General features: G+C 33.7%; 1 protein-coding gene across 1 annotated transcript in view; it reads left to right on the top strand.

The window, feature by feature from the left end:
• Nucleotides 1–16,035, top strand: part of LOC127848997 (uncharacterized) — a 142,150-nt gene extending 126,115 nt beyond the window's left edge. The window contains exons 20-24 of the mRNA XM_052381724.1: nucleotides 3,308–3,453; nucleotides 9,376–9,476; nucleotides 12,462–12,684; nucleotides 13,574–13,660; nucleotides 15,634–16,035. Of these exons, the coding sequence (XP_052237684.1) occupies nucleotides 3,308–3,453; nucleotides 9,376–9,476; nucleotides 12,462–12,684; nucleotides 13,574–13,660; nucleotides 15,634–16,035 (959 nt within the window). The remainder of the gene's footprint in view (nucleotides 1–3,307; nucleotides 3,454–9,375; nucleotides 9,477–12,461; nucleotides 12,685–13,573; nucleotides 13,661–15,633) is intronic.
• Nucleotides 16,036–18,302: the final 2,267 nt, after the last annotated feature.

Genomic DNA, 18,302 nt, shown 5'->3' with positions numbered 1-18,302 from the left:
ATTCTTTGTGTATAGCCATTATTGGATCAACTAACTAGCAAACGACCTATTCACCAAAGGAATTACAATTACAATTTTACGTCATTTTCAATTGGAAAGTAGTATAACAATGCACCGAAAATTAAAGATTTAATACTCTGTTGAGTCACCGACACTGTTCTTAATTCGTCAATTGTTCAACAAAAGCCCTCCATTAATATCATCGCGTTATTCGAGTACATTAAACATTATTTAAGGAACTTACCTTTTCATATATTCCAACACACGTATTCGCATTTTATTTAAATGACCCATCCTGAAATGCAAAACACACACACGTCGAATGCAAGTGCGTTTTAAAGGGGCCTTTTCAAACATTTTGACATGTTATGAAGTTTTTCATTAAATGCGTTATATTGATAAATTTAAATATTGGATATAAAATGCTCTAGTAATTAATCAAGAATAGAATTTAAAAAAGACACAAAATGTAACCCTCAACTGGGCTCGATCCACTAACCTCTGGACTCCAGGTGTAAAAAGTCTACAACTCGGCCATTCTTCCGAATACAATGATAGATGTAATTCATACTTTATATATATAATCCTTATAGTTTCACAATAAATAGAGACAACACCAGAACTCTCCAAATTATTAATTCGTTTCGCCTTGCAACGCTTTATAATTTTCGGGTTTTAAAATTGTCAAAATATGCATATTATGGCTAGTTTAGAGCATGATAAATATTCAGTATTACTATTTCCTCACAAATAACAAACTACTATAACAAAAATTAGCGAATCTGAAACAATATTTTTAATATTGCCACTTTAACCAAACGTGAAAAGGCTCCTTTAAATATGTAAAATATTTTAGGGTTAAACGACTTTGTTTCGACACAGAAATTACGTAAATCGAGGTACGTTATTCATTTTGTTATCGAGTGAAAGACAATAATCATATTAAAAGCTGGTTAAGTTATATATGAAACAAAAATGTATTTAATATTATCGCTTACACACGTCTACAAATGAATTTACATTAAACACAACAAGGGAAAGGTCGTCGGTGAGATATACGGTTAGTAGCCGATCGTGTATGGGATATACACCCTTAGTAATTTCATGCCCAATACACAATCAGTAACTAACAGTGTCCTGTAACTCATAGTATTAAATACAATTGGTCACTTGCTTTAAATGATATACAAGCGATTGGTTGTAAGAATTGTTAGTCTCATAATGTGTCACGAGTTTAAGTATTCATATATATGTGTACACATATGAAGTAAACGTAGAGGAGTATTTTATAATAAAAATAAAGTCATCATTATCTGTAAATAAAAACCCACGTGGGTTAGATTTTAAGAAAATGACGAAATATTGTATGACTTTCGTTTTAAATATGTCATAATAATTTTAATGTCAAGTGTGCATAAAAACGACAATTACTTCAACAATAAAAACTTATTAAACACACGGGCTGTTAATGTGTTAATTATTTGTAATATGTGATTTCTAAAAATAAGTTTGTCTTTGTAATAGGGGTATTCCACTACGACCCGATTCCCTACGATTTGTCCCGATTTCAAATATTTTGAGGTCGGGGACATTCTTTACTTAATCGGCGAAGGTCCTAACTCATTCGTTGCTAGTCGCGGGCGAGTCGTGAGCTCCCAAAAAATCGCGGCCAGTTTTTAAACGTTTTTAAAATTTGACCGAGACCTCCAAGACTGAATTGAATCGCAGTTGACTCGTAACAGTGTCGTAGTGCGTTCTTGGGCGCCATAATGCAATTGTAGGTAATTCGTGACTCGATCGGGGAATCGGTGATCATTTGATCTGTCTACGAATTATTTACGATTTTATCAAGACTCTTAAGTGTTCACCCCGATTGAGTTGCGAGCCTGCTAAGATTCTCGCGATTTAGTTACGAAACAGTTACGATATTGTAAAGAATGATAAAGAAATAATATTTTTCCATCATGTTTTGTTGTCGAATAATCCACAGTAAGGAGTATAGATGCGTAGGAATTAAATCACGAATGCGGAGCACGAGTGCTTTGATAACACGAATCTATACTCCTTACTGTGGGTTATTCGACAACAAGCCATCATTGAAAAATATTTTTTCTATTCTTACACGATTCTGCTTGATTTGCTTCAAGCTTTTAGACGTGAACTATATTTTTCAATACTCCGCCCTTCTTAGTACAAAGTTCACTATTTAGTGACGTCATTGAATTGTACAAACATTTGACGTCGTTTCATTCATAAATATTTTGCAAATAACGTCACTTTCATTGAGAACAACACTCATACAAACTAAATGACGTCACATGTGTTAATTTTTCTGAAAAGCTGACATGCTATAAATGTTTTCTTAATTACGTTTCTTAACAAACACATTCTTAGCAGGCGTGGTCATGCCACTTATCACCAAATATACAATTTGTTGTTTCATAACATTTATATACGTGCTACATTTTTTACATTTCTTTAAGAGCGGGATTTAAGCACGTGCAGGTTACTACAATATTTTCTTTATTTATTCGGAACTATTTTCGAAACATTAAGCTCCGCCCATAATTTATTGCAGAATAAACCTCTCTTTATTTCCTTCTATGTCTATAGAAAAAAGTCGCGTGCCATGTTAGATTCAATAGATATTGGCGCCGAATTCATGGGTGCGTTCGGTAAGGTTCTAGCTTAGTCGTGACCGATCTGCATCGTTTGTAGTACAGTCGCAGTAGATTCTTACACATCGTAGTGAAGTCGCGACCCTATTCGCAAGACTTCAACCGAACCCCACGATTCGTCGTTACTCAATCATACCACTGTTGTAACTGAATCGCAGACTGTAACGAGTCTTCCCGATTCAATAAATTTGAGAAATCGTAGCGAATCGTGGGCTTGTTTTCGTAGTGGAATAGGGCCATAAGTTGTATTTTTGCAATCGCAATCACAACATCTGGCTGACCTTTAAATCGTTTGTTCTCTCTGATAACGTTCACATATATGGATATGTATCCGTAAAACGACTATTTTTTCATTATCAACAAGCATTTAACAAAGATTCCGTTGACTTGTTTTAAGAGTTTGTTCTGTTGTTGATCGTTATGCATATTACAATTACATGTAAAGAGCGTTTGAGTGTCATGTTGTAGCAAATGCCTTGTATCGAAAACTAATATATTTTATTAATATATCACATACTTTAAATCGACTTCATACAATACTTATTTTAAACGACATGCATTAGTATAGTAATAAATTCAGACCCTCTTAAGTTGTAAATACCAGTTGATTCTCTGAAATTTATTTTAAGGCCACGAAGCGTGGAAACCTGCGACATACCCATCTGATAAACAGCCGAAAACTGAAGATGTATTGCAATACTGGGGGTACATGTTTATTTGGGCTTTATTGTTGCGTAAACACGACATGGCGAAAATAATCTGGACAAAAACGGAGGTAAATAATTGTTATTGCATTACACAAGAATAATATTAGTTACTAAACGGCTGACAGCAGTGCTCGCCAGATCGAGCTAAATTGATTGCAATTTTGAGATGTATTTTATTAATTATTGAATACATACGAGTGTATGTGTGTTTGATGATCACTTTAATTCGTGTGTTGACCGTCACATCAACGGAATATTGAACTGTTCAACCACTTTCACCTATATATATACTTAATAATAATTGAGTTTAAGTTCCAGCATGTAGAACCCAAAGTGACAAAGAGCACCGACTAAGTGGGGTTTCCAACGTTAAACAGTTTTCTTTATAAACTATTTATTGCTTTGGAATGTTCCCATGCTTTTCAAATATAGTAAGCGCAGACATGTCAAAGTTCACATATTATTACATTTATCAATATCGAAAGAGGCGATTACATGTTCTGGGGTATTTTGGAAAGGTACACATGTCAGATCCTATTTACAGTTGTCTTAATTAATTTTGTTTACTCGTTTTATTAATTAAGAAAAAAACATGGAGAGTAAGTTGGTTACTTTTCCCTTTTTCTTTTTCGAATAAGGAATAAGGAACAGGTCCTCATTCCTTTTTCAAGCTTAACATATTTCATACATCGTTTGTAAGAAAATAAGTCATACAATTCTTAAGTAAATAAATACTAACAAACTGTAATATCTTTACGTTACAAAATCACGTTTTTTCTTCGCTTGCACAAAAAAAATCTTGTTTAAACCGTCATTTTCTATTTCGAATGCTTATTCACATCAACAAAACCTAAAGCATATAACATGTGTTTTTCATTTATGTGATAAAAATGCATTCAGTACATTTCAAAATTTTCTTTATTATTAATAATATAATTCCTTTTTTGCATCTGAATAAGTAAAAAGGGAACCAATTCCTTATTCAAGCCGAATAAGGAACTGGCATTTTCTTACTTAAACATCAATTAAATTGATCCAAAGTGTACCACATATCAATAAACATTATTGTATCTAAATGTAAGATTTTAAAAATATTTACTGCAATACATTTCTACTTAATTTAACTGAATGATAGTTCCATATTTGGTTTGAATAAGGTTTCTTATATTTATTCAAATCGAATAAGGACAAATGGCATTTTCGTACTAAAATAACTTGAAATTAACCAAGAGACAAATAAATCAATTAAAATCATTGTACATGTAATTTGGTTATCAAAACCATGTATTGAAGTACATTTGTACTTGGTTTAATTTAATGACAACAGAGTTCCGTATTCGGTTTGAAAAAGGAATTAGGAACTAATTCCTTACTCCTTATTGAAATTGAATAAGGATTTGATATTTTATAACTAAACAAATAAATTTAAATAACAATTGAATACATAAAAATCATGTTTAATGTAGGTTGGCTATTACAATCAAAATGTTGCACTGAGTTCGGCGAAAGACTGTTACCGTCGAGGTGTTCGCAGTTGTGTAGATCCCTCGGTCAATACTCAGGTGCCGAGTTTGAATTTCACCGGATGTACCGTTGGCCTCTATTAGCGAGAAAAACGCGTATTCGCACTTAAACAAATCTATGAAGAAAACACTATTACAGCAAATATGTACGCAGGTGTTTGAATTATTAAATAAAATAAAAAATATTGAGGAATCTTGATTAAACTTTAAAGTTTACTCGAGGCACGCTGCTTTCGGTACAGCCTTGCTTTCATGGTAACGCATTGAAATCGCTTTAAATCATTTATCACACCCCCTCTTAAAATTGTATGTATAAGAACGGAAAAGGACCAATTCAACATGTCTAGGATTCAGCTATCGGATAGTCTTCTCCAGAGGTTAGGGTCAGAAAAGACGTCAAGAACTGGCTCAGCTATTCTCAACTCAACTCAACTCAGTTTATTAGGTAAATAAAGGCCGTTGGCCCAAAATACACAGTATTTGATACAAAATATAACACATGTTTGTAGTTGCGAACACATCATCTTTTTCCTAAAATATGTCAACATGTTACATAGTGTTAATGTTACATTAAAAATTTATCAGCTTATTCAATTTTGTTCAAAAGATTATACTCATCTTCTTAATACTAAAATATGTCAACATATGACATTGTGTTAATGTTACTCTAAAAATATATCAGCTATTCAATATTGTTCAAAAGATGAAACACATAGAAACACAATTTCAATAGTGTGTCATTATCTGTTTTGCTCATCAGATTATAAAAGCCATGTACCAGTTATATAGAAATTCTCTACGGACAACGTCATATTTACTACATTGAAAAAACGCATGGTATTCACAGTCAATAATAGATAAATGTTTCTCGATAAAACAAAAATTACAAATTCTCAAATAATATTCAAGATGCAACTGCCTACCAATTTCAATAGTTAATTTGTGATTGGAGCATCTAAACTTGGCAAAGGCTATCTGATATTTTAGCGGAATTTCCAACTGCAAATATCTTTCGGTGTTAAGTAGAGATTTATAGTTCTTATAATGGTTACCTCTAGATGCATTGTTTATGTCACTGTGCCAATTGTGTGTGACGCAATCAATTATACGCTGACGAAAATTACACACAGATAAGTTTACGTTGCCAATATCCCGAGAGATCCAGGCGAATCCGAAACCGTATCTAAATATTAAAGATTTTACATGTGTTTCATAGCAAGTACGCCCGGCGTTATCTAATGATATTAACATATTATAGCATATAAATACCACATCTTATTTGAAACGTCGCCAATTATAATGAATATTAAGCTTTGCTATTCGAGAATGATCCAAATTTAAGTTCTCGAAATTATTGCCTCCGATTAAGGAATTAGTGTTAAGTTAGTTCCTCATTCGGAGGTATGAATTTCGGACAATCACTTTCGGATATTTTATTTTTTAGATGTGTTGTGTGTTATTTAATATTGATTATGTTATGTGGAAATGATCTCTAACACTTCTGCTGTATATTTTAATTTGCGATGAACGCTGAAAAACTAGCATTATCAATAAGATAAGACACTGGCTTTTTTGCACTCAAACATAAATTAACAGTAACCAAACATTACTTAATGTCAATGATAATCAGGATATATGTAACCTTGTTTTAATTAATGGTAAACCAGTTTCTTATTCAACTCGAATAAGTAACTGGGATTTTCTTCTTAAACAAATAATTAAAATGAACCAAACAAACCTATGCATCAATGGCAAGCATTTTAAATGTAGGTTGAGTATCAAAAACAGAAATTGCAGTACCACTATACACATTTTTATTTAATGATAACATAGTGCCTTATTCGATTAAAGGAGGAATACGGAACTGTTTCATTATTCCTCATTCAAATTTACAAAGGATTTAGCATTTTCATAGGAAAAGATAAATTCATATGAACCCTTATATGACTTGAATAAGGAATAAGAAAATTGATTGTTTTCTTTTTCCTTATTCAGTCGCGAAAATGGAACTGGATTATCTATAAAACCAAACATGTTGAATTGTGCTAGACTGCATTTTTATATCACATAAATGTAAAATAATGTTATATTATTGAGTTTTTGTTTATGTGAAATTAGTATTCGAATTAGAAAATGCCGGTTCTGTTTAAAAAAGAAATCATACAAACGCGAAGAAGAAACGATAATATGTTACGCAAGACATAAAGTAAATGTATTCGGTTTATTTTGTGTTTATTTACTTAAGAATTGTGTGGATTATTTTTCCTTAAAACTATATATGAAATAGTTTGAGCTTGAATAAGAAATAATGAACTGCTCCTTATTCCTTATTGGAAAAAGCTAGGAAAAAGAAACCAACTTAAATTATAGCATTCCTTTTATGTAAATATTCATAAGTAGGCGATATTAGCAACGTATGTGTTTAGTGCAAAACAAAATATAAAGCAAACTGGTACAAAAAGCATTTCTTTTCGTAGCCTTGATATATTGCTGCCTTCATTCTTTATACGGCAAAGGAACATTCTCTGTTGTCCTTTATTTAATTAAACATGAAAATGTGTCGGACAAGTGTGACTGACAAGTAAAATAGGTATGTAATTATAACCCTTATGTACCTTTTGAAATGTTACATGAAAGGATTTATTTCATTATAAGTATTCTTAGAAAAACTATTATTTTTAAAATAACAAAACCTAATAATGAAACGGAGGATATAAACCGATAAATCGGATTGCCTTGTGATTTAAACGGTGTTTAAAAAAGGACTTGTGAGGTTTTATTGAGTACCTTTGCCCGTAGTTATGTATACGTTAGATTTTAGTACCATATTTTTTCGATATTTACAGGTCAATTCGAACGAGTTCATCATACACACTTACATGTTTGTGCATTTTTTTTTATTTATCTAATTCTTAGTGTTATCATACACAACAATCGAAAACAATATACAAAAGAAAGTTTGTCACATTTAAATATCTGACGTGCAGTGCAGTAATTGCATGTTTTACTTCCACTTCGGGTTGAAATGTTCGCTCTGAAAGCCACGTTTTCATTGATGCTGGTTTTGATATGCCTTGCATTAAATCGGAAATCATACATTATACGTGGATGTAGATTTACTAAATGTCATAGTCAATGTTTTGTGTTTTACTCCAGGTGCTTTAAGTTGGCAAGGTAATGGTTCTTGTGTATTGGGATTGGAATTCCAAGCCAAAGTCGAATTCATTGCTCTGCATTTGGTATTTAACCTTTGGCAAGTATCAATCTTAGGTTGAATACCCAGCTTGGTATTGGCCATTCAAACTATTGCGAATTAAGAGACAGGTTCTAATACTAAGATGTGTACTAGGTATTCTTAATTTTGCGAATAAAAAGATTGGGTCAAATTCCCAGCTGGTTAGTGGGTATGTTTGCAAATTCGAGTCGAATTTCCAACTGTATATTGGATATTCGGGCTAATTCAAATATATAGCCATGATAACATATCGTGTACCCGAGCTGAATGGAATACCGAGCTTAGATCGATTATCGAGCAAAAACGTGAAATAAACATTATTTAAAAAATAGTTTTAATATACAGTGTAGATTCTAAACAGACATTTCATTAGACTGTGTTATTCAGGCAATTTACAAAGGTGTGCTTGCCTGTATCCGTGGTTGTTTTGCGTTGCGACTAACTCCAACGTATTGATGATATATTTTAACTAGCATGTCAACTGTGTGTATGTCAACATTTGAGTTCGTTTTTTGGACATGTTAAAAAGGAGTTATGATCCTTTTTTGAATTATAGAAACATGTGTGAACTTGTTTCGCACCTAAAGCTAAATATGTGTCTGCTACTACTACCAGAGTGATGAAATTTTACAAACTGTATAGCCAGCATGCGATCTTCAACAGCTCAATATTTTAGGTTTTCGTTTTTTTAATCGAAGTTAAAGCCCTTCGTTTACCAAATGTTGTATTGTTTACCTTATGTCACGCCTAACTTAAAATTTGTTGCGGCCTTAGGGTTGAAACTTTAAAACATATTTACAAGCATGGGAACTTTGGCATCTGGGTAGTTTGAGTACTGAAAGGAATGTTGATTGTGGCGACATCCGTTTTCTGAGGACACTTTTTGATTTCGACGTGACGTTCATGTACCGAGGTGATATGCGAAACGACTTTATATTTCATTGGTAGAGTAAGATATTAGCAAATTAATCGTTTTTTATTATAATAACATAAATAGCATTGCTATTTAAAATTGAAAACAATGTTTAAATTTGTTGAAAAGTGCGCTACAAAGATTTGCTTATTTTTTTCTGGCAGTTGCGTTAATAAAACTACCAACTGCCTGTTAAATAAAATGTGCCTCAAGGTGGTCATATATTCATAGAATATTGGTTCTTATTTTCAAGTGAAATGCTTGTGAATATGTTGATTGGTATTTCACTGTTTTGTTTTCTTTTTTATTTTATCGTCAGCATCCACTCTTTATGGCCCTCATTGCACACAACTTATGCAAGGCGGTGAAAAAGCAAACAGACGATAATGTTCTAATTGCCGAAATGGAAAAAGATTTGAGGTAGGGTTCTATACAGTTCTCCGGACATGCACATGAATAACGTTAATACAATACATGTGAAGAAATTTAAAACATATCCATAATGAATAAAAGCAAATGCAAAGCAAATAGAAATACTATTACATTTGTATAAAAAAACACTTTAAATCCTGGTGACGATTTCAATAGTCAGAACGTTCAGTATGTATTCAGACTTAAGTTTATACAAAGATGTTCATAAATGGTGGCGCTTCTGGTCTGTCATGAACATCGTTGTTCATAATGCCTTCCATACCCGAAATCTCCACGCTGAGCTTTAAATGACTTGTTGTGGGAAGCAGAATGACAAGTACATGTCAGATTGTAAACAAATGATCTAGCTAGAATAATTAAGAGACGGTTCTACACAAAGCAGGACGACCATTTAACAGACAGCCGAGATGATGAGTGAACTTAGCCAGCGGCCCGGAAATCCGATATGATGTGAAAAGTTGGACGTGCTTGGAAAAGTTTCCGATAAATGTTTGCTGATTTTCGGAAGGGTTAGCAAATGCAGATATATAATTGTTTAAAGGCATTTTTAAATTAAAATATCTTTTGGTATATGCAAAGGAGGTATTATCATGTATGCTATAAAAATCCAGGTTATTTTTATTCAGGATTTATTGTAATATTTGAAGTCGACGATGCAGGGATTTGTCCCCTATTTAGCACTTTATTTACAAATTTCTTTAAAGGGGTATGTCAGTGAACAAGTGTTTGCACCTAACATTATATAAACCAATGTACCCCGAATAACATATCCGCCAGGGTTTCTTAAAAAAATCGTATTGGTGGCGAAATTCGACTTTAAATTCAACATGTTGATGTAAAATTATATGATCCGGTGCAGTGCCAACGATGTCAAGATATGACAGGAGTGCAGTTCATTTATAAACATGAAAGTTTACTATATCAGTTGATAAATGCCCTCTCTGAAATCGTGACATTAAATTCAAATGCTGCCAACCAGTGATTTAAATGCATGTTTGCAAACGTTTGATACAATGTGATTAAATATATCAACATAGTCATGGCAAAATAATATGACGTATACACCAGTAAATAGTATGTGAACAGACTATTTATTTTGGACATCATTACGATAACTGATAATAAATATGAGCTCGCTTGTTGGTCAGCTACTGTTCGAGTAAACAGGTAATTTGTCGTGTCTAATGTTTCAAATTGATAATTTATTCATGTAATAACTGATGAAATTATGATTTCAAAATATGTGATCCGGCTGAAGTCCAAACATCTCGAAAATTTAAACATGATCATCTTTTTTGCGTACGAATTTAGCAAGGATACAACCTTATTTTATATTTATTATATATTTATAGTTAATCATTTTTATTCCGAAAATGTTCAGCGTTTGCCTTTCATTAGTTAATCTAGCGCTGGAGTCCCTAAATAATGTCAGAATGTATAAACGTTCATAAGGTGTATTATCTATGACAATCAATTGGGATTGAACAATTGAGGAAAACCAGTGCAAGTGTTCAGGACATTATGTGTTTGTTTCCTACGTAAGAGTATCATTTACTCCACAATTATTTCAAACAGTAACCAAATAGTAAGTACGAAAAGTATCAGTGCAAGGAACAAGAATGCAAAGCGCATAAATCAGCTATAATAGTGAGCTTTTAAGTTTATAAATGAACTTCTCTCCTGTCATATCTTGACATCTTTGGCACTGCTCCGGGTCATATCATGTTTTCATCAATATGTTGAATGTAAAGTCGAACCGCCCCAACAATAAGATTTTTTTAAGAAACCCTGGCGGATATTTTACTCGGGAGATATAATTTTCGGTGCAAAAACTTAATCACTGGCATACCTTTAAAGAAATGTGTAAATAAAGTGCTAAATAGGGGACAACTCACTGCATCTTCGACTTCAAGTAGCCATATTTTATTAAATTCTGAATAATAATTACAATTTTTTTTCTAACATACATCATAACACCTCCTTTGCATATACCAAAAGCTATTTTAATTCAAAAATTCCATTAATCAATTATAGAACTGGATTTACTTACCCTACCGAAATTCAGCAAAATTTATCGGAAACTTTTCCAAGCACGTCCAACTTTTCACATCATATCGGGTTTCCGGGGTGTTAGCAAGCTATCCGTTCTATTTTTAGTAAGCAATTATTTTGAGAGTCGTTGTTTATTTGGTCAATGGTAGTGGTCGAGTTCAGATTTACAGAAAAACGTATATGCTTCATTCGTAGCCAGATGAAAATGAAAAGAAATGCGTTGGCGTAGTTTTCTGATGTGAGTTGTACTGAAAAAATAACGAAATCAGATGCCAATAAATCTCAACAACATGCTTCTGAGCAATTTCAGCTTAAATACTAATTATTGATAATATTGTATTGTTACAAATTGCAACAAGATATCTTTTCAAGTGTATTTATAGGTAAATATTTTTTTAATGGCCATTCGCAATTTTAAAATTATGTAATACAGTTTACTTCACTTCTGATGCTATTGCATACGTACTTTCTGCGCGAAATGCACTATTATGTTAACGAAATAAAACACATCAATTTTGAACATATCGTCAACGATCAGATAGCGTTGCCGTAAAGACAGCTTGTTTGTGTTCGTTGATGTATGGTGACGAAAAGATAAATCTTTAAAATTTGTGAACTCAAATAAGATTAGCTAGCGAAAGCATACGCGTTTAATGAAGAAACTGTTCAAAGATTTGGGATGCCACAAAAAGTATTTTACGTGCCGATTGTTGGTATTCGGATGTGATTTGTTGTGCTTTGCTAAAACAAAATATCTTACTGAATGTGCGTTGAATGTCCCTAAGTTTCAAATCCATTGTTGATTTTTTAAGGTATCGATGACCATAATTATGTATTTGTAAATTAATTGTTGTCATAAGTGAAACAATGTATACCAATTAGACATAATGTTTACGTTTATTTGATACACGTTTACATAAGGGAGTGGACTACTACGGCTATAGAATTTCTAGACGAATGCTACCAGGATGGAGATCAACTCACATACGACCATCTGAAAATGGCCATGCCTTTTTGGAATGCGAAATCATGCCTAGATTTGGCTGTTGATTCAAGAAACATGGAGTTCCTGGCCCAACAAGCGTGTCGAAATCTAGTTGGAGATGTCTGGAATGGGAAATGTACGGGTGACAAGTTAAACCAGGTAATTGACTTAATACATTTTAATTTTTAATTCATTAACCAAAATAAACCCACACTCTGTAAACACTTTCTTTATTTGTATCACGTTTTGAATATCGTCGAATCGTGTTTTATTTTTAAACGGTATTTATATAGGTACAACATGTATTTATTTGCTATACCTATTTGACTTCTTTGCGTATATAAAACGCTGTATATATAATTGAATATATATTTTAATAAGGATAGTTTAATGGCAATACGGTAACTCATCATAGCCTTTTGGGTGAACATACATGTTACATGTAAACTTTATATAGAAAATGTCGCCTTTATAATCGACACAACAATGCGTGGACCATTAATTCAATTGGTCACCTACCACGCATGTACCCCCAACTTGCATTTGCTATTTCTATAGACACATAATAAGTATTAGGGGCAGTGTAACAATATTCAAATATATTGCATGTTATTTAAATTATTTATAACTGTCATTTTAGATGAAGTTTCCCTTAATATTTAATGCGTTATTTAGTTACAAACAAAGATGTTGCTGTTATGTGAAGCTTCATGTTTACACTTTGAAATTTCACGATCGAAACGACATGCTTCTACTCGTTTTTTTCTCAAAATTTTATTTACAAAACAAATGTACAAACATGTATGCATGCTTCATGCGGTTTGCAACAAAGCCCATATATAGCATACGTTCAAATACACATAAAGCCTCAGTATTTGTCATGTACTTTAAACCTTATTTGTTTTAAACAAAGGGGTGATCGGAGTGGTTGTTTTCTTTAAAACAAAGTACCTTAATTTCACTTTCTAACTTTATTTGATCAATCCGTACGTTGCAAATTCGCAATCTATCTTCTTAGTTGAATGACGTTCGTTTCATCCTGTTTAAGAGTCAAAAGCCATCCTCAGACACAGACTTAAACAAGTTCTCCTTGAACCAAATGCAGGCTCCAAAATGGAAATTCGTGTACAATGCGGTATGTTATGAACCATCTGGTTTAAAACAAATAGACACAGTGTAGCCTGTGATATAAATTATTTCAAATAAATGTGCGATAATTTTATTGCAAAACGTGTTTATTGCAAAACGTGTTGTTGAAAAAAATCAAAATGCAATAAGACACTCCAACCCGTTTTGAAATAAATGTATTGCAAAACGGGTTTATTGCACAGCGGGATGTTACACTGCTCTAGTTACTGCATCCTTTAAATATTAGTTATATTTTTACTGAATTGTATGACTTTTCAATTATTTAATATGTCATCATGATTTTTAACGTAATGTCTGGGACTATTTACCTATTGTTTCAAAACCAGCCCTACAATAATCTTACTAAACTCAATAAGCACTAAGCTGAAATGAAATGATAAGACCTTATAGGTTCGCTCGAGCAAGAATGGAATGACAACGTTAAAAATAACTGGTATTTTTAATTGTATCACCGTCTAGGATGAGCAAAATTTGCGACCATTGATGTAACAATTATTTACAAACCACACGCAAATTTTCCGGAAATTAAAATTCAATTTAGTGTTCTTAAAAGGCCGTACCGGAATGAAATCATCATGTCGATACGGGATATTTTGTAAATTGTAATTTAAAGAGTATTATGCAACAAGAAAACTAAATGCAGACGCTTTTAAATTAGTAAATTTATGTTGAAATCAATGTTATGGAGACTTAAATATACTTACCCGAAACATAAGTCGTTATCTATTCTCTATCGAATTGTGCGGTCATTTCCAACTTACGGAAACAAAGATTCATGCTGTTACCATATACACGGTTTTAAAAAGGGTGATTGTCTTAACAGACCTACAAATTATAGCTAATGTAACTGATGCAGCTGATTTAAAAACGTATTATCGGTTCATATTTTTTTTATTATGCGAGTCTTGTATATACTTATTTACATAAATCGTTTTGACGAAGATCTTTTACCACTTAACGGATATCGCTTAAACCTTCATTGCTAAATAACCGTGCCTTCTCTACATTAAGAATAAACTAACTGTTAAACGTGTAAATGTATTCATTCACAGACATAATGCGATACGGCGTCGTGTATCGATACAGCTCTTATAAATCGTTTTTACAATGTATACACAAAGCAAGTGATGTTTTGTTTTGTTTATCAACAGATCTTTCAATTGATCTTTATGTGCTTGTTCGCGTACGTGATGTTGTTTGAACTCACGCCAGCTGTATCGGTCTGTGAATACGTAATAATGGCATGGGTACAGACCATATTGGTGGAAGAATGTCGACAGGTAATTCACTGAAATAGTCATACGACTATGGAACATTGACAATAATGCAAATATTATATATTAAAACGGACTAACATAAAATAAAAATAATTTTAATAAATAAGTTATAAATACATAACTTGTTTTATTCTTGTAGCACACTTCAAAAATGTTTTATCTCTACAAACGTGTATTCAGTGTGGTTTATGTGTGGTATGATTATCAACTGTTTTCATGTAAATTACATATCGACTGAAAATATTATGAAGTAAAACGCCATTGATCAAAACAAGTCGTTTCAAGACACTTGTTTAAATGTAAAATTCTATATAATAGTATATACATTTTATTTATTATACACGCTCAATGTGGCACACGCTATAGGCGGACTGTTACTACGCAGACTGAATTATCATACCCTATGGACGGACTATTACATAGGGCTCAATGTGTGGCATAAGCTTTGGATGGAATGTAACATAGTCTCATGTTGGTATAAGGTATGGGCGGACTTTTACTCAGGCTGAAGGTCACATACACTATGGACGGACTGTTACACAGGCTCAATGTGGAATACGCCCTGGACGACCTGTTATACAGGCTTAATGTGGCGTACGCTATGGACGACCTGATACACAGGCTCAATGTGGCATACGCTATGGTCGATCTGTTATAAAGGCTCAATGTGGCATACGCTAAGGACGACCTGTTACACAGACTCAATGTGGCATGCGCTATGGACGACCTGTTACACAGACGCAATGTGGCATACGCTATGGACGACCTGTTACACAGACTGAATGTGGCATACGCTATGGAATACCTGTTACACAAACTCAATGTGGCATACGCTATGGACGACCTGTTGCACAGACTGAATGTGGCATACGCAATGGACGACCTGTTACACATACTCAATGTGGCATACGCTATGAACGACCTGTTACACAGACTCAATGTGGCATACGTTATGGACGGACTGTTACGAAGTCTGAATGTGGCATACGCTATGGACGACCTGTTACACAGAATCAATGTGGCATACGATATGGACAACCTGATACACAGGCTCAATGTGGCATACGCTATGGATAACCTGTGACAAAGTCTCAATGTGGCATACGCTAAAGACGAAATGTTACACATGCTCACTGTGACATACGCTATGGACGACCTGTTACACATGTTCACTGTGACATACGTTATGGACGACCTGATACACAGGCTCAATGTGGCATACGCTATGGACGACCTGTTACACATGCTCACTGTGGCATACTCTATGGACGACCTGTTATACAGGCTCAATTTGGCTTACGCTATGGACGGTCTGTTGCACAGGCTCAATATGACATACGTTTTGGACGACCTGTTACACAGGCTCAATTAGGCATACGCTATGGACGATCTGTTACACAGGCTCAGTGTTGCGTACGCTATGGACGCCCTGTTACACAGGCTCAATGTTGCGTTCGCTATGGACGACCTGTTACACTGACTCAATGTGGCATACACTATAGACGGACTGTTACACATGCTCAATGTGGCATACGCTATCGAAGGACTGTAACTATCTCTCAATGCGGCATACGCTAAAAACGGACTGTTATACAGGCTCAAGATGGCAAAAGTTATTTACGAATTGTTACACAGACACAAGTTCACATAATAAAACTATGGCATATTATATGGAAGGACTGCTACACAGGCTCCATGTGGCATACGTTGTGGACGACCTGTTACACAGGCTCAATTTGGCATACGTTATTGACGGACTGTTACACAGGCTGAATGTGGCATACGATATAAACGGACTGTTATACATACTCAATATGACATAAATTATTGATGGGTTGTTACACAGACTCAAAGTCACATACGTCATGGACATGCTATCACAGAGGCTCAAGATGGCACACGCTATGGACGGCCTGTAACACATACTGAATGTATCATACGCTATGGACGGACTATTACATAGGGCTCAAGGTGGCATACGCTATGGACGGACTATTACATAGGGCTCAATAAGGCATACGCTATGGACGGACTATTACATAGGGCTCAAGGTGGCATACGCTATGGACGGACAATTACATAGGGCTCAAGGTGGCACACGCTTTGGACGGACTGTAACATAGTATCATGTTGGTATAAGGTATGGACGGACTGTTACATAGGCTCAATATGGCATACGCAATGGACGGAGTGTTTCGCATTGTTAGGGTAGCATCAATAACAAGATTTGACCATGTATCTGATACTACTATTAATGAAGTTATCACGAATTTATTTTTTTAAATAGTTACAAATATACGTGTTTGTTTGAACTCAACAAATACTATACCAAACGGATGTGTTGTGTTGGTTAATATTTTGTATGAATACATCATTTTAATTAAAAATATGTGACCATGTATTTATATGTTCTTGTTATAATTGAGATTATAACCACACCAAACCGGCTTTTATAAATTCAAACACTTTGACAAACGTGTGTGTTGTAACAATAGGGCGACTTGATACTCCTAAGCGAGCAAACAAAGTCACACACTAAGCATCTCTTACTGTTGTTGTAGATGCATCAGATGCCTGGTCATGATAATGCTACTCCAGGTGTACAGTTGAGGAGAAAATTGAAGAATTACTGGTTGGATCGATGGAACTGGATCGATATATTTACGATCGTTATGTTTTCACTTGGATTCGGACTGCGATTCAAAAAAATTCCAGACAAGATTGATTATCCCAGACTAGTATATGCCTTCGGTTTTGCCGCGTTCTGCATCAGACTGATTGACTTATTCTCTGTTCATAAAGCCGTTGGCCCGAAACTCGTCATTTTTAAAAAAATGGTGAGTGTATAATTTGTAAACATTGTTGCAAAAATATAACCTGTAACAAAATTAAAAAAAAATGTTGATAATTTGATTACAGGTAATATACGTGTTTTATCTAAAGATCTCAAATTAATTGAAATTATTTATTTAGAGAAATATTGTCGGTAAGAATTCCTTGAAAACAATGAATGCGCGATTTATGGAATAATCATGAAAATAACAGATATTTTCAGAATGCACAGAGTTACAGTGGTATAATTATATGAAGTTTTATCTTTTTTTTATATAAACATATTTTGAACGAGTCAATTTTACAAAATAAGTAGTATGGAAAGGAAATTCGATATAAGATATTCATTTTTGGGTATTTGTTTTTGAAAAAACAAATTTGTACCAAGTTGTGTTTGTTAAATTTCACCACGCTCATGCTCAATATCATTACTTGTCTAATTTTAAAATAGATTTATACATTATAAGAAGCGACACAATTTGTATATTATGTATGTATTCTTCCTGATTCGGAAAGAAC

The sequence above is a fragment of the Dreissena polymorpha genome, chromosome 10 (assembly GCF_020536995.1).
Source record: "Dreissena polymorpha isolate Duluth1 chromosome 10, UMN_Dpol_1.0, whole genome shotgun sequence".
Classification (NCBI taxonomy): Eukaryota; Metazoa; Mollusca; class Bivalvia; order Myida; family Dreissenidae; genus Dreissena; species Dreissena polymorpha.
Note: the sequence above shows the minus strand (reverse complement) of the source record. Positions and strands in the feature narration are given on the sequence as shown.